The sequence below is a fragment of the Prionailurus bengalensis genome, chromosome E2 (assembly GCF_016509475.1).
Source record: "Prionailurus bengalensis isolate Pbe53 chromosome E2, Fcat_Pben_1.1_paternal_pri, whole genome shotgun sequence".
Classification (NCBI taxonomy): Eukaryota; Metazoa; Chordata; class Mammalia; order Carnivora; family Felidae; genus Prionailurus; species Prionailurus bengalensis.
Genome location: NC_057352.1, coordinates 3674021 through 3696367, shown reverse-complemented (window position 1 = coordinate 3696367; position 22347 = coordinate 3674021). Strand labels below are relative to the sequence as shown.

Below are 22347 nucleotides of genomic sequence, written 5' to 3'. Positions count from 1 at the left end.
AGTGACCAAGTAACCCTAGCATCTCCCCTGAAGGGTCCAAAATATGCTTCAGAGATGGATATTTTTTGGAGGTTTAGCATTTAGATTTTGCTTTATGCTTTCTTAGGTGCAGTGTCTTTGGCAAAGTCACTTCTCTTAAAGACTCATTTTCACTATTTTTAAAATCTGTCAGTGGTGTCTTCCAAAAGATGGGAGAGGCCCAGGATACTTGGTGTATTGAAAGGCAAGAGTGATGTATTACAGTTAAAATGAAGTGTACATGGTAGAGAATTTGATTTGGAATATTTGGCTTCCCATCCTTGAAGAATTAGTGATGCCAGGAGTCTACAGCTAACTACAGCTAGTCTACATCTAACTATCTATATACCCCACAATCTGTATCTAGATATATAGATAGATGGAGATATGGATATACAGATAAGTATAGGCATAGGAGTTTCTTTCTTTACAGATGATGAATAGCTCCTGAAAAGATTCCCCTACATGCTAGCATTGAGAAAATCCCAGTGCAAGAGTATACTCTCTTGCTAGTCAAGCCCAAGTGGATAAACTCAGTCCCTGAATTCCAGAGAAGGTACATGGGTCCATAACAGGCAAGGCCACATGGCTGTTGACTAATGGTCCAATGGAGAAGAACCTCTGTCTCTATGGCACCATCTTACATTCTGCCCCAGAGCCTTCCACTTGGTTGTGGGATCTGGTTTGAATAAGGATTTGAGCCCATTAGACATTGGTCAAGGAAAACACTCACTTCTCATGGGAAACTTAAACAGGACGTTTGGTCTCCTTCAGACCCCACCCAAGAGCTATCCAGAGCTAAGTTCTTTAGGAAGGAACCATTACTTGTGAGGCAATAGATGTAGAAATTCTCTGACAAGGAACTCTTACCTCATACTTCCTGCTGATTTATCTTACTGTTTTATGAGGATCTGTCATTCTGCTAATGTGCCCCAACAAGAGACTAACTGGGCTGAGGTTCTGACAGAATCATGGCCCCCAGAGACACCATCCATCTCTGTCTCGGTGAGTCCTGTAATGCAACTGGATCAGGGGGGAAGATGTCCCAAAACTGTCCATGTCCTCTTACTATGAGGACTCAGTGACTTTAGTGGCTGCCAAGGAGATTCTGGCCTCCTTAGTAGAGAGTTGGGCCTTGTTCAGATGTCTGTAACTGTGTCTGCTCAAGTCCAAGTGGCTTGTGGGGCCTGTTCAACCCACATCATGCTGTCTAGAGATCCATGGTGGGTCCAGAGTTCCTATAGATGAGAGCCTTGTGGCCTGGAATCTAGGAGGTAAAACTAAAAGATGAACCTTAAAACTATCCTTTCTGTGGGGGGAAAAAATTGACACCCTGCATGTCATTAGTCAGCATGAATTGGAACAAGGACTACTGTTGAAACTGGAAAACTGATCTTTTGTGAATCTTTCTCTTCCAGTGCTCTGTCTGAGCCAGAAGCTTTGGGCACAGGAAGGTAAGTGTTCCCCTAAATCTTTCCCAGACACCTTCTACTTTGGAACAGAAGGGTTGAAAAGACAGTCAAAAGCCCAAATGAATTCCAATTTTATTCCCCATTTAAGCCATCTCTGCTGTGCCCCCCTCTCCAGACCCCTCAAAAGCATCATACTCAGCCCTGGGTTTAGTGATTGCTTCCATGAGGCTGTCTGTTCCATATCTAAGACATGTATTTCACTGAATGTTCACAACTGCAAGGGTGAGGAAGTTGGGAGCCATCAGTGATTGCCCAATATCTGTTCCTATGTCAGACCTACTTGTTTTCACAACCTGATTCTCTCCACTCTCTCCACTTTGCTTCACTCAGCAAGATGTTGCCTTAGTCCTTCCCTCCTGTGCAGTCTGTGTACTAGTATGAAGTAGCTCTCAATTACAACTGTATATTCAGTCACCTCTGTTACTGCCTTGGATGGAATCCCATGTCTATCCATGTCTTTTCTCTTCCAGTTCCTTCTAAAGACTGTAGTCTGAATTACTTGTGTGTTTAAAACACAAGTATGTTTACCACCTTCATAGAACCCATCAGGGGTCTAACTTCAGATAAACCTACTGACATGGCCATGGCCGTGGCTCCCTAGCTGTGCTGGGCTGCTTCTGCTCCCCCAAGCCCATTTTCCATTCTCCCACCGAGTCTCTGCTCCTCAGTCACTCTGACCTTGTTTTCATGTGTCCCATACTTATTTGTACTTTATTATCCAGGACCTTCTCCTGTTGTTCCTGTGATCCACAATGCTCCTAACCTGTCTGTCCACATCGCCTAGGCTACTCATCCTCATGTATCAGCTGAACTCTCACATCTGTTATCAGATTTCCAAGATCTGTGTCTCTGTACTGCAGACTGTATGTCATGACCTGTGATTATATACTTGCCTATTTTTTTAATGTTTATTTTTGAGAGAGAAACAGAGCACAATGGGATAGGAACAGAGAGACAGGGAGACACAGAATCAGAAGCCTCCAGGCTCTGGGCTGTCAGCACAGAGCCCGACACAGGGCTTGAACTCACAGACTGCGAGATCGTGACCTGAGCTGAAGTCGGAGGCTCAACCAACTGAACCACCCAGGTGGCCCTACACTTGTCTATTTTTAAAAAAAATTTTTTTCAACGTTTATTTATTTTTGGCACAGAGAGAGACAGAGCATGAACGGGGGAGGGGCAGAGAGAGAGGGAGACACAGAATCGGAAACAGGCTCCAGGCTCTGAGCCATCAGCCCAGAGCCCGACGCGGGGGTCGAACCCACGGACCGCGAGATCGTGACCTGGCTGAAGTCGGATGCTTAACCAACTGCGCCACCCAGGCGCCCCGAACACTTGTCTATTTTTAAAAGTAGTACCTGACACTTCCCATATTATCATTCCCCTAAAGGTCTTAACCAGGTTGTTTAGGTCAGGGTTTCCCAACCTCAGTCCTATTGACAGTTGGGAGCAGGTGTTGTTTGGAGGGAAGTCCTGTGCATTGTAAGATCCCTGGCCTTTACCCAGAAGATGCCAACAGTCCTTCTGCCCCCATGTGACAACCAAAAATGTCCCTAGGCATTACTGAATTGTCCCCTGGGAGGCAAAATTGCCTCCTGTTGAGAACCACTGGTTTAGGTCATTATATTAAATAAACATTGTATCTGCATTAATGGAGATATCCATGATCTCTTCATCTGTTTTGGAAGAACAAAAGCATGGAGGTATTGGTGAGTGAATACTATTAAATAAAAGGAAGTCCTGCAATTTTTGGTAAATACAGTCAACACCTTCCACAGCCACCTGTAGCAAGTTGGTCTTCCTTCACAGCAATCTTCATGAGAATGGCAAATCCCCTTTCTACCCTCCACCCCCCACACCTCCTCACAGAGCTGCAGTTGAGCACACCACTATCAGATCTAAAAGAGATGACACATCTTGATAAAGGAACCAGCAGGGTTGGAGTTGTTCATGAGGGTTGCCATGGCAACGGAACACCAAACAGACTTTGTGGCAGACTAGTGGTTGCTAAGGGCTGTGGGAAGGTAGAGTGGGGAGTGACCTCTTGGTGTATACAGGGTCTCCTTTGGGGTGATAACAATGCAAGAAGATGGAGGTGATGATTGGACAACATTGTGAATGCGCCAAATGCCACAGAATCATACACTTTAAAAATGGTTAATTGTATGTTATGTGAACTTCACCTCAAAAAGAAAATGAACATGTGAAAAGGAAGGGGTTCAGTTCCTCAAAAGGCTAAACAGAATTATCATGTGATCTAGCAATTCCACTCCTACATATACAACCAAAGGAATTGAAAACAGGAACTTGAACAGAGATTTGTACACCAATGGTCACAGCAGCATTATTCACAATAGCAAAAGATAGAAACAATCCAAATCTTCATTGGCATGAGTGGATAATCAAAATGTGGTCTACACATAAAAGGGAATATGACTTAGCCATCAAAAAGAAGGGTATTCTGACACGTGGTACACATGCATGAACCTCGAAGATATTATGATAAGTGCAATACACCAGACATGGAAAAACAAATACTGTATTTGATACGGGGTACCTTAAATGGGCAAATTCATAGACAGGAAGTAGATCAGATGTGGAAAGAGGAATGGGGAGTTATTGCCTAATAGTTACAGAGTTTCTGTTTGGAGTCATGAAAAAATTCTGAAAATAGAGGTCATGGTTGTGCAATATGATGAATGTAATTAATTCCATTGAACTGTACACTTAAAAAATGGTCGAGGGGCACCTGGGTGGCCCAGTGCATTGAACAGCTGACTCGATTTCAGCTCAGGTCATGATCCAAGGGTCATGGGATTGAGCCCCGGGTTGGGCTCTATGATGAGCATGAAGCCTCCTTGAGATTCTCTTTCTCTCTGCTCTGCCCCTCTGCCCCACTCGTGCTCTCACTTTCTCTAAAATAAAAAAAAATTAATTATTGAAATGGTGAATTTTATGTTATATATATTTTACTACAATTGAAATATGCCAAAAAAAAAAAAAAAAGAAAAGATTTTAAAAAGGAAGGAATCCTGGGTCTTTCAGACCTTAACTTATTTGCATTTCCCCCACAGAGAAGAAAAGCACTATAGTTTCTCCATGGCCGGCACCTAACTCTGGGCTCTATTTTCTTCCAGGGTATTTTCCCATTCCTATTATATCTGCCACACCTGGTTCTGTGATTCCCTGGAATGAGTCTGTGAAGATCCTGTGTTGGGGGACTCCTGAGTCTTACTTGTACCAACTGGAAATCCTGAGAAACTCCACATTTGAGGTGGTAGAGAAGAAATTGGGATTTCAGGAGAAGGCTGAATTCCTCATTAGCCACATGAATACCAACACTGCAGGGCATTATCAGTGCCAATATAGAAAAGAGTACAAATTATCGGAGCACAGCAAAACCCTGGAGCTGGTGGTGACAGGTGAGGACACATCCAGCGTCTCCAGCCCTTGGGTGTTGTTTCTTTCTTATTCTTTCAAAGGCTTTACTTTTAGAACAGTTTGGGTTTACAGAAAAGTTGAGAAGATAAGACAAAGGCATTCCCATAGACCTGTCACCCACTCTCCCCTGCTGTTAACATCTTCCATTAGTACGGACTTTTCTTCCTATTAATGAACCAATATGGATAACGTAGCATGCACTGAAGTCCGCAGTTTATTTAGATTTCCTTAGCTTTTATCCAGAGTCCATCTGTCCCAGGATCCTATCCCACGCTGCATAGAGTTATCAGGTCTGCTTAGGTTCCCCTTGGATGTGGAAGTTTTAAGGAGTGCCGGTCAGGTATTTTGCAGAATGTCCCAATATTGGAAGTTGTCTGGAAGTTGCTGGGGTCATTGGATCACTGTGAGGGAGACCACAGAAGCACAGTGACATTTTCACCACATCACACTGAGGGTACATACCATGCAAATGAATATGGCTGTCGATGCTGAGATTGAGCACCTGGCTGAGGTGGCATAGGCAGGTTTCTCTCCCAACCCTTTCCATATGGAAGGAAATCACTATATGCAGCCTGTACCTGAGGCAGGTGAGATAGTTATGCTCCCTATGCTCCCTGCATGAATCCAGCCCTTGGTTTTAAGCCCTCTCTCTCTTCAAGGTGGCTTGACCCTGTGCTTCTAGAAGCATCTTTTTTCTAGAAGAGTCCACCCTGAATTTCTACCTGCTGACATTCTTTTTACATAATGTCGACTCTCTCTGTCCCTGACATAGCTCCTCAAACTCTTTGGATACTATCCGCCCTTTTCCTTAACATGTGGCTTGTGATATTGTGATTTATAGTAAGAACTATATATATGGTCTTCATTCCTGTTCCTGGCACACAGCTCCTAAATCCCTTGGAATTTCCTGAGTTATATGAATGACAAAGATGTTTTGATATTCCTAACAACCCCCTTTTGACCACTCCTGAGGTTATGTCAAAGAGATAACTTTTGGACTACCTCCAAGGAGAGGAGAGGGGTTGGAGATTGAATCAATCACCAATGGCCAAAGGTTCAATCAATCATGCCTATGTAATGAAGCCTCCATAAGAACCCAAAAGGAGAGAATCCAGGTTGGGAAGCACAAGGAGGTACTGGTAGAGCAGGGCACAAGGATATGGCACCTGGGCCTTATTTATCTCTCCCATTTGGCTGTCCCTGATTTCATCCTTTAGAATAAACCAGTGATCTAGTGGGTAAACTGATTTCCTGAGTCCTATAAGCCATTCCAGCAAATTAAGCGAACCCAAGGAAGGAGTTCTGGGAACTTCTGATTTATAGCCATTCCGTCAGAAGCACAGGTGACAGCAAGGGCTTGTGATTGGCATCTGAAGTGGGGGTGGTCGCATAGGACTGAGCTCCTAACCTATGGGATCTGACATTATCTCCAGGGAGATAATGTCAGAATTAAGTTGAATTATGGGATGCCCAGTGGGTGTCTCAGAATTTCCTGTGGTGTGGGGGAAAGCCCCACAGGTTGTAATTGGGAACAGAATCATGTGGGTCTTGTGGCTTTAGAAACAAGATCTCTATCTCTTGAAAATGGTATCTCACCCAAGTCTCACAGGCTGCTTGTTTGCTCAGCCCCATCTGCAATAATTTGGGACAGAGTATATGTCCTGGGGTAGGAAAATGGGAAGTTCCCACCTCCCATTCCTTTGAATCAAGGAATATCAGCATCTTGCCTTCCCTTAGGATGGACCCAACATGAGTGTTGAGATTAAAGGGAAAAGGATGAAAAATCTTGCTAATAGCTCACTCTCTTTTCTTTAAGGCTTGTACGACAAACCCTCCCTCTCAGCAGTGCAGGGCATGGTGGTGATGCTGGGAGAGAGTATTTCCCTGCAGTGCAGCTCAACAGACATCCCATTTGATAGATTTTCACTGACCAAAGAAGGAGGAGCCACCCTGTCACAGCACCAAAATGGGGTACACCAAGGCAACTTTATTCTAGGCCCTGTGAACCACAACTTCTCAGGGAACTACAGGTGCTATGGTTGGTACAGTGGCAGCCCTTATGTGTGGTCAGCTCCCAGTGATGCCCTGGGGCTTGTGGTCACAGGTAGGTGCACCCCAGTCCAGCCCTGAATCCTCCTCTTGGGGCCTTGGCATTAGGCAGGAATATGGAAGGTACACTGAGAAAAAAACAGTGGGGTAGTAGAGGGCCATTAAGCAGAGGACTGTGAAGAGAAAAAGACTTTCATCCACACCCCATTCAACATTCACATCCTCTCCAAGAGTTCTGTAGACAGTGCCCTTTAAAAACGTGGTCTGGGGGCACTTGGGTGGCTCAGTCAGTTGAGCATCTGACTTCGGCTCAGGTCATGATCTCACAGTTCATGAGTTTGAGCTCCGAGTCTGGCTCTGTGCTGACATCTCAGAGCCTGGAGCCTGCTAAGGATTCTGTGTCTCCCTCTCTCTCTTTCTGCCCCTCTCCCGCTCATGCCCTGTCTCTCTCTCTCTCTCTCTCCCTCTCAAAAATAAATAAACATTAAAGAACAATTAAAAAAAAACATGTGGTCTGTTGAGAATGGAGAGTCCAACGTTTAGAATCATGTTAAGGGTGTGGTTGAGACATAGATCCCAGACACCACCTTAGACTGACCCACTTCTCTTTTTTAATATGCTTAGCTGCATCTGGGAACCCTTAAACTGACCTTCAGTACTAGACTCCACTCTGAGTGATTGGCTAGAGACTCTAGCATAAGCCCAATTATTATACTGTTTGCATCACTCAGCTCAGCGAGAGAAGACAAGTTCGAGCAAAAGAAAGTAACTGCTGACCACTGAGTGAGGTGACCGCTGAGTGAGCTGACCGCATTCATCTCCTGTGGCCACTTTGTCCGATCACTCCACAAGCTGAGCAGATACAGTAGTCATGGCTCTGTAAGATCATACAGGCTAGAGTGCTCTTTTCATTTAACAGTGCATGGATAGTTGGGCATCGATGGAGGAGGAGTGAATCTATTAGTCTTTTTCTTTAGAGTAGATAGTCACCTTGTCTTGTTTTAAAAACCATCTGTCCCAGTGTTGGGATGATACTATCTTGTATTATCTTCTAATCTGAAAATCCAAATCCGTTTGAAATTAATTTCTGTATTTATTAATGTCTATTTATTTTTGAGAGAGGGAGAGGGAGAGCACGAGAGGGGGAGGGGCAGAGAGAGAAGGGGCAGAGGATTTGAAGCAGACCCTGCTCTGACAGCGGGGCTTGAACTCACGAACCATGAAATCATGACCTGAGCTAAAGTCGGACTTAACCGACTGAGCCACCCAGGTGCCCCTAATTTCTGTATTTTAACCAGAGAGAGTTACTACAATTTATGAGCATTGTAATCTCACAGTACTTTATTAATTCCTGGCACATAGGCCTATGAAGCCCATATAACAAATGAAGAAATTTTTTTTAAAGTTTCAGAGAACAGCAATGTCTAGTGAACAGTCACACAAGAGTGGAGATAAATTTTACCAAAGATTATCTGAAGACTTTCTCCTAGCTACTTCCCAGATACCAACCATACCATATCCTTTGTCACGCATGGAAGAGGAACACAAATTGTTATGTGGGGTGAGGAAAGTGTAGAGAAAATGTACTATTCTGAATACATGAATGTGTTGCAAGGCTGTGGGTTTTTAAATTTAATGTATTTATTTAAATTCAAGGTAGTTAACATACATTGTAGTCTTGGCTTCAGGAGTAGAACCCAATGATTCATCACTTACATATGATACCCAATACTCATCCCAACAAGCGTTCTCCTTAATGTCTATCACCCATTTGGTTCACCACCCCACCCCACAACCTCCTCTCCAGCAACACTCAGGTTGTTCTCTGTATCTAAGAGTCTCTTATAGTTTGCCTCCTCTCTGTTTTTATCTTATTTTTCCTTTCCTTCCTATATGTTCATCTTTTGTGTTTCTTAAATTCCATATATGAATGAAATCATACGATATTTGTCTTTCTCTGATGGACTCATTCGCTTAGCATAATACACTTTGGTTGGATCTATGTTGTTGCAAATGGCAAGATTTCATTCTTTTTTATCACTGAGTAATATTCTATTGTATATATGTACCACATCTTTGTATCCATTCACCAGTCAATGGGCATTTGGGCTCTTCCATACTTTGGCTATTATTGATTGTGCTTCTATAAACATTGGGGTGCATGTAGAGGATATAGCTCAGGAGCAGAACATTTGACTGCAAGGCTTTGACTAGACTTTGAGGGAAATTACTACATGAAGAGGGATTCAAGAGCCAACACAACATCCCCATAATCACCTCCTTTCCTGTTCACAAGATGCCCCTTGGATCCAGGCTCACAGACTAAGTATGGCACTCGTGAATGCATGAGCTTATTGAGGGTGGGGGTTTAGTGGAAGCACAAACAGGGAAATGAGCTCCTTTTCAGGGCTCTGTGTTGGGATGAAATGGAACATGACCAATGATTGCTCATCTCCTTTGAATTATGTCCACAGATATAATGAACCAAGATTACACAATGGAGAATTTGATCCGAGTGGGCGTGGCAGGACTGGTCCTTGTGGCTCTCTTGGCCATAGTCATTGGAAATTGGCACAGCCATAATGTTCCAAACAAGGAAGACTGGCCAGATTTTCCTGAACTGAGCCGGAGTAAACACAAATGTCAGACTGGACCTTTGGACAAAGCCTTAAGAGACACCAGGTAGCCACCTGTCACTGAAAGAGAAATGAGTCAGCACTTGTGGAGCCCTGGGAGAACATAAGGGAGAAAGAGGCACTGACAATTTTGGATCCATTTTCAAACCAATCCAATCGTATTTTCTTATATGTATCTAATACAGTTGTACACCACTTTTCTAGATTTGGTGATAAAATCCTCGGTACAGTCTTGTCTGTGATAAAAATTATTCAAAGTATTCCTAGTTCTCAATCCTGACTTTTTTTCCAGCCTCTACAGAAGGTCTGGCTCAAGACTTTAATCTGTCTTGAATTTATCAGCCAAACCAGGTACCCTTACATCCTCCTAGGTAAGACCTTAACATTCAGAATGACATTAATTATTAATACCACCAATTAATTATTAATACTGTCCATTCAACATACCATATTTCCCATGACATGAGTGCTTCTAGTTTTCCCTACGATGACATTTGTGTATTAACACATGCTTTCCCTGTTGTTAAAAAGACTTTCCTGTTCTTATGAAACTAACATTTCAAGATGTCTCATGCCTCCAATGCAAAGTTGATAGACTTGTGAAAACAGCCCCAACAAGCATCTCCTCTGGGTTATCTCAGTCCTTTGAGCTGCCTAGTCTATCGAATCATCTCTTTGTAGTATCTATCGTGAGGTATGCAAAACATAAAATACTGGAAATATTTATTCAGATTATGAACAAATAAGTTGATGAAGGACATGTTAGATATTGGGCCAGATAAAACCACGAGGAAGTGCCACAGTTTCAGAGGAAGGCTAATCAGAGACTTTACATCAGAGCCAGGATTTGGACCTGAGAGATGCAATGAGATTTGATTCCACAGAGAGATAGGATCAACTTCACACACTTGGTTGTGTCCACACCAGGGCCTTGTGTGGAAAAGCATACTGTAAACCGGGGAATAAAAAGACCCTCCCCTCCTAGAAAAAGACTACGTTGTCTGGTAGCCATGATGACAAAAAGCCGCCGGAACCAGTTTTTCACCCATCAGCAATGACCACTCCCCTCAATGAAAAACGCCCTAGTGGTTCAACCAATCAGCTCCTTGCTTCTAAATGTCAGCCAATCAGAAACGGATTTACTTCAGTAACTGCACCTGTGAGTGACAGCCAACCCTTCAGAAGGGAAACAAAAATAATATAAAAACAGGGAGGGGGACAAAACATAAGAGACTCTTAAATACAGAGAACGAAGAGTTACTGGAGGGATTGTGGGAGCAGGGATGGGCTAAATAAGTAAGGGGCATTAAGGAATCTACTCCTGAAATCATTGTTTCACTACGTGCTAACTAATTTGGATGTAAATTTTAAAAAATAAAAAATAAAATAAAATAAAGTCCCCCTTCAATAAACATCTTTTACAGATGATGCCAATCCACAAGAGGCCCTGAGAATCCATATTTCCCAAAAACCCTGTAGGCTCTGCTCAGAGACTCAGAAGCTTCATGTCTAGCCAGCATAACTCCCTTAACAGAGTAAAAATAAATTCTGCTTTGCCTTTTTTATTCCAGGCACTGAATGGTGGGTGCATTTACCTTTGATACTTCATATATTGGGCTGATTTAGCTTAAATGGAAGGCATGGCTTGGGGAAAAGAGTGTGAGGACTTATATTCCATGACCTTCACCTCTATGTTGGGCTTTTTGTTAGTCATTTCATTTACAAAAGCTTACTACAGCCCTGTGAATTTTATTTTAATCAATCCATGTGTCACGTGAACAAACAGAGGCTTAGAAATGATATGATTTGAAGGGCGCCTGGCCGGCTCAGCAGTGGAGTGTGCGACACTTGATCTCAGGGTTGTGAGTTTGAGCCCCATATTGGGTGTAGAGATTACTTAAAAATGAAACGTACTGTACACTACCGAACTGTATACTTAGACTTGGTGAAGATGGTGAATTTCATGTTATGTATTTTTTTTTGCTACAATAAAAAAGTAGTTAAAATGGTAAAATTTGGTTATGTATATCTTACCACAATTTGCAAAAAGTTGACCCATAAATGACCAGCAATAAAATATTGCAAACTTCGTGAAGAAACAAAGAACCCTCAACATATAAGGGGAGAACTAGCACACCAAAACACTTGAGATATAGAACTGTCATTATGCATGTGTAAATTATTAAAATAGTAAGTAGAGAGGAAACCCATCAGGAAACTGAGGCTAGACCCATTCTCTAAAGTCCAGATCCCACCCCAACTAGGGCCATGCCATGGAGATGTTAGCCTGATCCTCTCTGGTGCCAGCAGGTTGACTTCAATCCCAGGGAGTTCCCGCCAACTTTGAAAATAATTTCAAAGGAACATGTTATCAGAAAACCAGCCTCTTGAAGAGAATCTAGAAATCTCTGAAGCAAGGGGTAGCAGAACTTTCACAATTCCAAGAGAACTACTTCTCTACCCCTGGTCACTTTGTCCCCAAAGGATGACCACCTCTTTCCTGACGCAGGGACCCATTCATCAGGAGCCTTACCTTCATGCTATGGATGGACTTTAGGCTGACAATGATGAGCAAATTAAGGTGTATCGTGGAAGAGAGGTGAGACAAGATGCCCTCTTGGCCTAGAGACATCTTTGTCATCTACAGATGAGCCTGCCTCATTGTCTCCTGTGGGCTAGCAACCACTGCCCTCCCTCTCCCATGCTTTGGTATCTAAACGTTTCCACAAGCCAAGAGTGACGTAAAAACAAAAAACCCATAGCACATAGCCAGGTTTCTCACATGCATAGGCTGTGTCCTCTCTCTAGAAATGTGGTCAATGTAAACATTCCGGTAGGTGGCCCTTGGTCCCCACCCACTGCTTCTTCTGCACTCATTCTTCCTGTAAGTCTATCGAGGCTAAGTTCCCTAAATGATGCAACACAGGAAGTCAGCTGGAAGAAGCCCCCAACTGTGTCCTTGGTGAATCCTCTATGGGAAGACAAGACAGTGGCAATCCAGTACATGACCTTTTCACAGGGAGAGGAGAGCTACCGATTGTAGGTCAGAATCTGCCCAAGAATGGATGTGGGAGCTACCATCTCAATCAACAGTGATCATCTCGCTTGATCTTTTCTTTACCCAAGATAAAGATGTTATAGGCACATGAGGACAGTGCCTTTCCTCCAAACGTTATAAGGATATTTTGGTGGAGACCATCTAGACAGGGGAGCATGGGTGAACGTTGGCTGGCTAGAGAAGAGGGGTCCTGGAATTTGGAGCTGAGGACTGGAGGCCACAGAAAAGAATGGAATAGAAATCCTGTCATTTGCAACCACAGGAATGAACCCAGAGGACAGCATGCTAAGTGAGATAAGTCAGACACACAAGGACAAACACTACTGACACCACTTATATGAGGGTGAAACTGTCCTACATTTTGACTTAGGTGTCGGTTACATGACCATATACATTTATCACAACTCATACAGAACTGAACAGGAAAAGAGTGGATTTTGCTATATATAAATAAGAAAGTGAATGGAATATGTTCAACCACAAAATCAAGAAATAAGAACAAAAGATACCATATTGAGAGAGATCTCCTCATAGAATGTAAGGCATGACATAAATTGGCATAACATTTCATTTTCGAACATCGTTTAGACCTTTGGAGGGAAAAATATGAACACATTTTGAATTTCAAAATATGTTAAAATGTTAAATATTTTAATATTTAATTTCTGCTTTATAACAGACTAAAGGAATATACTTATGTAAAAAACAGGACATTTTCATTTAAAAAACAGCATTTTGTTGAAACATTGTAATGAAACTTTGGAGAAGATAGTGTTATCATTCCATTCTGATGACACCAATGAACTTTCCCAAGCACATGCACAACAAACAGAGGGGAGCCAAGGCTAAGCACATATTTAAAAAAACTTTCTTTTAATGTTGATTTATTTTTGAGAGAGAGAGAGACAGACAGACAGACAGACAGAGCATGAGCGGGGGCAGAGCAGAGAGAGAGGGAGACACAGAATCTGAAGCAGGCTCCAGGCTCTGAGCTGTCAGCACAGAGCCCGACGTGGGTCTAGAACCCACGGACTGTGACATCATGACCTGAGCCAAAGTTGGACACTCAACTGACTGAGCCACCCAGGTGCCCCTAAACACATATTTTTTAAATGATTCTAAGGTTTCTTCTCTGTACATTGTCTTCTGCCTTCCCTGGGTGTAATGTCCACATTTCAGATTTTAGAAGTGGGCCCTGAAATGAATGAGTTTCAGGTGGGGCACACAACTGTCAGAGGATCTGGTTAGACCACAGATATGATCAGATGTGTCTTTATACCTCATGGTCAGAGGTAGAGGGAAAACCGTGAACCTTCTCTTGTTAAAAAAAAAAAAAGGCACAAAAACAGACACATAGACCAATGGAATAGAATAGAAACCCCAGAACTAGACCCACAAACATATGGCCAACTCATCTTTGACAAAGCAGGAAAGAACATCCAATGGAAAAAAGACAGTCTCTTTAACAAATGGTGCTGGGAGAACTGGACAGCAACATGCAGAAGGTTGAAACTAGACCACTTTCTCACACCATTCACAAAAATAAACTCAAAATGGATAAAGGACCTGAATGTGAGACAGGAAACCATCAAAACCTTAGAGGAGAAAGCAGGAAAAGACCTCTCTGACCCCAGCCGTAGCAATCTCTTACTCGACACATCCCCGAAGGCAAGGGAATTAAAAGCAAAAGTGAATTACTGGGACCTTATGAAGATAAAAAGCTTCTGCACAGCAAAGGAAACAACCAACAAAACTAAAAGGCAACCAACGGAATGGAAAAAGATATTTGCGAATGACATATCGGACAAAGGGCTAGTATCCAAAATCTATAAAGAGCTCACCAAACTCCACACCCGAAAAACAAATAACCCAGTGAAGAAATGGGTGGAAAACATGAATAGACACTTCTCTAAAGAAGACATCCGGATGGCCAACAGGCACATGAAAAGATGCTCAACGTCACTCCTTATCAGGGAAATACAAATCAAAACCACACTCAGGTATCACCTCACGCCAGTCAGAGTGGCCAAAATGAACAAATCAGGAGACTATAGATGCTGGAGAGGATGTGGAGAAACGGGAACCCTCTTGCACTGTTGGTGGGAATGCAAACTGGTGCAGCTGCTCTGGAAAAGTGTGGAGGTTCCTCAGAAAATTAAAAATAGACCTACCCTATGACCCAGCAATAGCACTGCTAGGAATTTATCCAAGGGATACAGGAGTACTGATGCATAGGGGCACTTGTACCCCAATGTTCATAGCAGCACTCTCAACAATAGCCAAATTATGGAAAGAGCCTAAATGTCCATCAAATGATGAATGGATAAAGAAATTGTGGTTTATATACACAATGGAGTACTACGTGGCAATGAGAAAAAATGAAATATGGCCTTTTGTAGCAACGTGGATGGAACTGGAGAGTGTGATGCTAAGTGAAATAAGCCATACAGAGAAAGACAGATACCATATGGTTTCACTCTTATGTGGATCCTGAGAAACTTAACAGGAACCCATGGGGGAGGGGAAGGAAAAAAAAAAAAGAGGTTAGAGTGGGAGACAGCCAAAGCATAAGAGACTGTTAAAAACAGAACAAACTGGCCTGGGTGGCGCAGTCGGTTAAGCATCCAACTTCAGCCAGGTCACGATCTCGCGGTCTGGGAGTTCGAGCCCCGCGTCAGGCTCTGGGCGGATGGCTCGGAGCCTGGAGCCTGTTTCCGATTCTGTGTCTCCCTCTCTCTCTGCCCCTCCCCCGTTCATGCTCTGTCTCTCTCTGTCCCAAAAATAAATAAACGTTAAAAAAAAAAAAATTAAAAAAAAAAAAAAAAAAACAGAACAAACTGAGGGTTGATGGGGGGTGGGAGGGAAGAGAGGGTGGGTGATGGGTATTGAGGAGGGCACCTTTTGGGATGAGCACTGGGTGTTGTATGGAAACCAATTTGACAATAAATTTCATATATAAAAAAAATAAAATAAAAATAAAGAAAGTTACGTAAGCTTAAAAAAAAAAAAACAAAAAAAACAACTTTTGTGCCTGGCTTTCAAATACCAGCAAAGCATAGTAATAAAATGACTTGTGCCAAAAAAAAAAAAAAAAAAAAAAAAAAAAAAAAAAGTCAGGTGAAAGCCCCATGGCAATTAGTGCTAGGCTTTACCCACCACATCCTGTAGCATCTTCCTGGCCTGCTGGCCTGCTGTCCTCCATCTCCACATTCGCCTGGAAGAATCTAGGCTATGACCTCCACATTCACTGCCTTGCTCTGCCTTGGTGAGTTCTCTCCTGAGAGGGAGACACAATCCTGGGGTCTGGACATGGGTGGGGTGGCATGGCTCACTGTTCCTGTCTTCCAGGGCTGTATCTGAGCCAGACCATCGGCGCCCAGACACGTGAGTCCCTCCGTCAGAGCCCCAGGGTCTCTTTTCTGGGCTCAGGCTAAGTATCCACCTACAAGCAACCGGAAGAGGGTACAGGGGCTCTGGTTTGCTAGGAAGGCTTGAGGCCAGCAACCGGGTGGAAATGTGGGTGGGAAGGGGCTTTATGTAGAACTCCTGCCTCTGATTCTCTTACAGAGATTCTCTCAAAACCCATCATCTGGGCCAAGCCCAATTTCATGATTCCAAAGGGAAGGCCAGCAAAGATCTTATGCCGGGGGTTTCCTGAGGCCACTGAGTACCAGCTGTATTTCGAGGGACGCCTCTCTGCCCGGCAGAGCCCAAGACAGCCTGGAATAAGGAACATAGTCTCATTCCCCATCTCAGCCATGACCCTGCTCACTGCAGGGCAATACAGGTGCATTTACCGAAGCGGGGAGCTCTGGTCAAATCCTAGTGACCCTCTGGACCTGGTGGTAACAGGTAAATGTCCCATCCTCTATCTATGGTCATCCCCCAAGCCTGAATCCCGGGGAGGGTCATCATTTATTAATCTCCTTTAGTGTCATCCAAACCTCACTCCTTGGTTATCTGTGGTCTAGGAGCGGATTTGTCATAGGTCAGCCTCTCCAGGTAAGATGTTCTGAGATGGATGTTTGCATGTATCTGGGGAGTATCCTCAAAAGTGACCCCTGTGATGAAAAGTGAGGGAAACAGGCTGGACAGGAGGCGAAGGTGGACCCTGGGGTGGTTTCACCCGACATCTCAGCCAAACCAGTGTGGAACTCCGGACCTGGGATGGCCCTTCCTAGCAGTCTCGAACTGAGGCTAGGGGCTCTGTACCCACCAGGGTCAACCAGGGAGTGGACGAGAACCCCTCCTATGGGGGTTCCATGCAAACATCTGCTTTTGTGGCACTTGATTTCTAGCGGGAGAAGACAGACCATGAGTCAAGTTTAGGGTAAATCTATCAATCATAAGCACATGAGGAGGAAATAACGGTATGGAAAAAGACCAGATAGAACGGAGTTGGGAGGGAAGGCTGTCTCAGTTAAGGAAGCTGAGGGATGCCATTCTCCCACTTAAGCAGGTATCAGAATCACTTGGAGGGTTCGTGACAACACAGACGGCTTTAGTGCACCCATGTGCACCAAAGCCCTATTCACAGTGGCCAAAAGGTAGCAACAACCCCAGTGTCTATTGACCAAGAAACAGATAAACAAAATGTGGTCTATACACACAACGGAATATTGTTTGGCCTTAAAAAGGAAGGAAATTCTGACACCTGCTACAATATGGATGAACCTTGAGGATATTACACTCGGTGAGATAAGACAGTCACACACAGACAAATACTGTCTGGTTCCACTTCCGTATAGGACCCAGGATGGTCAAATACATAGAGACAGAAAGCAGAATGGTGGCTGTCAGGGGCTGGGGGGCGGGGATGGGGAGATGGTATTTAATAACGGGGACAGAGTTTCAGATTTCCAAGATGAAAAGATTTCTGAAGACCGATGGTGAGGATGCCTACACAAAGCAATGTGAATGTGCTTAGTGCCACTGAACTGTACCCTTAAAAATGGTTAAGATGTGGGAGGGGCGCCTAGGTGGCTCAATCGGTCAAGTGTCCGACTTCGACTCAGGTCATGATCTCATGGTTCGTGGGTTCTAAGCCCTGCACGGAGCTCTGTGCTGACAGCTCAGAGCCTGGAGCCTGTTTCGGATTCTGTGTCTCTCTTGCTCTCTGTCCCTCCTCTGCTTGCACTCTGCCACTTTGTCTCTCAAAAATAAATAAGTATCAAAGAAAAATTTTTTAATGGTTAAGGTGGTAAATGCTATGTTATGTGTATTTTATAACAATTGAAAACAATAATAGTTTTTAAAAACAAAGATGGCTGCCCTACCCCTGAGTTTCTGATGCAGCGGGTCTGGGGTGGAGCCTGGTAATCTGCATTTCCAAAAAAAAAAAAAAAAAGCTTCCAGGCGATGCTGATGTCACTGGACCCAAGGATCTCTAACTCAGAACCACTGATGTGGGGCAATTTCCAGAGAGAGATTCATATTAATGCTCCTGAAAGCTGGAGGAGGGAGTCTCTCAGTCTTGAAGGGAGACATCGGGGAGGGTGTGTCCATGACCAAAACAGAAGAGAGAGAGATTGCAGCGAGTGATGTCCCAGTCTTAAGGCGAAGGGGGGATGGGAGATATGGGAAGCGGGATAATGACTTTTAACCTACCTGTCTCCTTCTCCCACAGAAATGTATGACACACCCACCCTCTCTGTTCATCCCAGGCCTGAGGTGAGCTCAGGAGATAATGTGACCTTCTATTGCCGTCTAGAGACTGCAACAAACATGTTCTTTCTGCTCAAGGAGGGAAGATCCAGCCGCCCACAGCCCAGATACGGGAACACCCAGGTGGGGTTCCCCGTGGGCCCTGTGAGCACAGCCCACAGAGGGACATACAGATGCTTTGGCTCTTATAACAACCACGCCTGGTCTTTCCCCAGTGAGCCTGTGAAGCTCCTGGTCACAGGTGAGGAAGCTTTCAAATTTCCCCCACGTGCTCTTTGGAACCCCAAGTGAACCCCAACCAGAGACGAGGAAGGCAGCTAAGGGACAGGTGGGAAGATTGAGTGTCCTCCCACCAATGCCCTCATCCACATGCATTTTCCGGAGCCTCTGTCGATTGTTCCTGAGGAAGAAGGCCAGAGGGATGGGGGGAGGGTACAGAGACCAGGTGGGAAGGCCAGAGGAAACCCCAAACCCTTACTTGCTTTCTTCATTTCCGTTACCAGAAGATGCTGGGGACACCAGCCTTGCACCCACAGAACACACCTCTTTTTCTGGTAAGTAACAAGTACTTGTAAACTTGGAGGAGGGGGGCGCCTGAGTGGCTCAGTCGGTTGAGCGTCTGACTTCGGCTCAGGTCATGATCTCACGGTCCGTGAGTTGGAGCCCCGAGTTGGGCTCTGTGCTGACAGCTCGGAGTCTGGAGCCTGCTTCAGATTCTGTGTCTCCCTCTCTCTGCCCCTTTCCCATTCATGCTCTGTCTCTCTCTGTCTCTCAAAAAATGAATGAACGTTAAAAAAAAAATGTAAACTTGGAGGAGGGATCAAAGCCTCCCATTGACAGCACAAACATGGCGTTCACCCAAAATATCCATTGACTGCATAGCACTTGCCGTGACCTGCAGCACCAGCGGTCGAGCAGACGAGCATCCTTGCTTTCATCCCAGTGGGAGACAGACCATAAGTCAAAGTCAGATAAAGAAGCCAATCACATAGCACATGAGGAGCAAACAGTGGTGTGGACGACAAAGAACAAATGGGGTTATAGTGACTTGGGGGGGGGGGGCGTGGGCAGATGGCAATATTGAATAGAGTTGTCTGAATCAGACTCACAGAGCAAATATCTGAGAGAGCTGAGGGCATTGGTCCTGTGGCTATGCAGAGAAAGAACATTCCAGAGAGAGGGATCAGCCACTGTGTTTACCCCAAGACAGTGAGATGGCCAGTGGGATGAGGAACGAGAAGCCACGTTGATCGACTTAATGAGGGAACTGAGGCTCAGACATAAGACATGCCTCGCTCAAAGTCCGGGGGCTGAATTCCCCCCTCAGGGTTCACCTGCCCCTTGGCTCTTCCTCTCTACCTGCCAGATGAATCCACGAGGACCAGAAGCATGGGGTGGGGACCTAGAAAGGCTGCAGAGGGCCATGGGGTCCTTCTGAGGGCAGGAGAGGCTGGGACTGAAGGGGTCAGTACCATCTCTATCTTGCCCCCCTTCTTCACTCTCCTTGTCATCCGCAGACTCTTGGGACCCCCACCTGCTAACCACGAACACAGCAGTCCAGCAAGGTAGGCAAGCAGAGGGGGGCTGCAGGCTGTGAAAGAGTGTGATCTGGAAAGGACATGAGGGACAGAGATGAGGTGAGGCGGTGTTTGACAGTGTCCACTCTGTTTTTCTGCCCCCAGACCCTGCCCTCTGGAATCACACTGCCCAGAATCTCCTTCGGATGGGTCTGGCTTTCCTGGTCCTGGTGGTTATTGGGTACCTCCTGACTGAAGGCTGGCTTTGCAGGAAGAGAATACAACAGGAACTTCAAGGAACAGGGCTTCAAGTCAGGAACACAGGAGAAGGTTCAGAACACAGTGACTGCTGGGCAAATGACCAAGGGATGGGCTGGCCACAGGTAGAGCTGAAAGCTGACCTTGACCTTGGGCTGTGTGAGCTCTGTGTTATGCCCGGGGAGGGGGGTTCACCGCAAGACAGCTGTGTTGGGTTCGGAGAAACTTCCTGGGAGAGGCGGGAGGCAGATGTCAAATTTCTCCCGCAGACAGATTGCACTGTCTCTTCTGGGCTCTAAGCATTTTTGTGCCTGCCTAATGCAAAGCAAAGTTTTAACCTCGCTGGCCTTCCCCAAAAATATCTCCTTCATTAACAGCATGGCCACGGAGTATTTCTTTCCTACTTTGGTCTTTATCCATATTTCTTCTTTCCTTTGCTGCAACATGTCATTGAAGACATTTAACAACCAGTACAGAATAAGCATTTATGAGCTGGACCAGGAGCCAGAGAGGCAACCGCTGGCCGACAAAGATGTGGGCTGTGAACAAATGGTCCAGCCATCTGAGTGTGTATCCTGGCTGGGTTTCAGCCTTGCCCCAACTCCTCTGCCCCTATGCCACCACAAGGTTCTGTCTTCTTCACTTCTTTATCCATACTTTGCCTTGTTCCTCAGGTTTCCTCCAGAAAAGTCCCCCAAACCCTCCAGTTTGACTTAAGATATCTCTCCCATGCCCCAAAGCACCTATTTTTATCTAGAACAGCACTGAGACTGTCACACTGCATACATATCCATTTTCCTGTCTCTACACTCAACATGCATGAATTAAGTCCGTGTCAGGTTTGACGGCTGTGCTCACAGCTCCCGCACAAAGAGAGTTCTCAGGAAATACACGTCAGATCAATGGATATATAAGTGAGGCTATGGCACAAGCTCAGAACTTGAGATTCCTGATTACGGTCCTTGAAATGCTGTCCAGACCCTTTGTTCCTTGAGAATTTCTACTTGACCAACCCATTAATATAAACATTTTATGGGTCCCTGTCCCCCCTCAAGATTCTGACACCTCACATGGGTCAAATCAATTCTCTAAATCTTGAGTTTTCTGTTATATATCAGAGAACTTTATTTCCAACCTCAAAAGGGTAACATGCATATTTAATGAGATAAAGAATATCAAGAAACCCAGCATAGGCTCTGAAATATGTAAGTTAACTCAACATGTGGTAACCCTTATCATTCCCAACTACAGGAGTTGAAAATAGCACCAACTGCTATCTCACTACCAGTGGACAAATATTGAACGTTCTTTATTTTTGTTGTTGTTCCTCATCTGCTGGGTGTGAAGGTCCAAGAATTTCTGTTGATGCTGAATCATAGACTTCATCCCAAGACGTGATGGAGTTGAGTGGAGTATGTTTGTGATAGTCCAAATATTTCATATTCTGATGGCAGGAAACCTACAATTTCAGGGGGGGGGGGTGTCATGTGTCAGGTGGAAGAATTTTGGGTCTCCAGATATAAATGCAGGGGCTTGAGAGCCTCCTTAGAGGAATGGAGGGCTTTCTTCCACACAAGGCTGTTCTCCCCACTGCTCCAAGGCGAAATCTTCCAAAACTGGTGAACAGCACAAAGCCAAATGGCTAAGTAGAGCATTACTCTTTTTGAAATGTTAAACCTGGTTTGTGCTCCAGACAGAAAAACGAAGCACAAGGAGGAAGGGACAGAGGGAAAGGGGATGTAGTACTGGTGAATTGTGTGTTATGAGGTTTATTGGAAACACTCAAAAACATTTCCATTTATTTCTCAATGGTTAGAGCCTAATAGCTTGCATCCACTTGGGTGCAAGGGAGGTTGGGAAAGATAACCTTTATTCCAGGTGTCTCTGTGACAAGATGAATGCTGCTATTTCTGTGGAGTGAGGAGGCATGTGACAGAGCTGTGACAGGCACCTACAGTCTCTACTGTAGACCCTACTGTGTGCCAGGCACCAATGAAGGGACCACACATCAAAGCAAACATCCTTGTGAGAAGAGAATTGATTGTCCACAGGTGCTAGATCTTTTTTTTTTTTAATTTTTTTTTCAACGTTTATTTATTTTTGGGACAGAGAGAGACAGAGCATGAACGGGGTAGGGGCACAAAGAGAGGGAGACACAGAATCGGAAGCAGGCTCCAGGCTCCGAGCCATCAGCCCAGAGCCTGACGCGGGGCTCGAACTCACGGACCGCGAGA

The 22347-nt window shown here is 44.7% G+C and overlaps 2 protein-coding genes across 3 annotated transcripts; both read left to right on the top strand.

Annotated features, from left to right (window-relative positions):
- The first annotated feature begins 838 nt into the window (after window positions 1-838).
- On the top strand, window positions 839-10818 carry FCAR (Fc fragment of IgA receptor). Of its 2 annotated transcripts, XM_043598329.1 has the most exons (6): window positions 839-1023; window positions 1437-1472; window positions 4628-4912; window positions 6748-7035; window positions 9455-9662; window positions 10544-10818. In XM_043598329.1, exons 1-6 carry the CDS (start codon window positions 990-992, stop codon window positions 10599-10601), a joined length of 909 nt encoding a protein of 302 aa, XP_043454264.1. In that variant the 5' UTR covers window positions 839-989; the 3' UTR covers window positions 10602-10818. The 2 variants fall into 2 exon arrangements, with proteins under 2 accessions (XP_043454264.1, XP_043454262.1); XM_043598327.1 differs by lacking the exon at window positions 10544-10818 and having other exon boundaries at window positions 9455-9876.
- A 4974-nt stretch (window positions 10819-15792) lies between these two features.
- NCR1 (natural cytotoxicity triggering receptor 1) lies at window positions 15793-20492 on the top strand. Its single transcript, XM_043598330.1, is given in 7 exon segments — window positions 15793-16526; window positions 18301-18579; window positions 18842-18892; window positions 19856-19903; window positions 20021-20148; window positions 20151-20196; window positions 20199-20492. Coding segments are annotated over 7 exon segments (840 nt in total). The 5' UTR covers window positions 15793-16282; the 3' UTR covers window positions 20243-20492.
- Window positions 20493-22347: the final 1855 nt, after the last annotated feature.

Excerpts from the sequence above, each read along its gene's own strand:
- FCAR (XM_043598329.1), top strand. The coding sequence starts at position 990 with ATGGCCCCCAGAGACACCATCCATCTCTGTCTCG. Across the intron at positions 4,913-6,747 it reads CCTGGAGCTGGTGGTGACAG|GCTTGTACGACAAACCCTCC; the intron begins GTGAGGACACAT and ends CTTTTCTTTAAG. Across the intron at positions 7,036-9,454 it reads CCTGGGGCTTGTGGTCACAG|ATATAATGAACCAAGATTAC; the intron begins GTAGGTGCACCC and ends TTATGTCCACAG.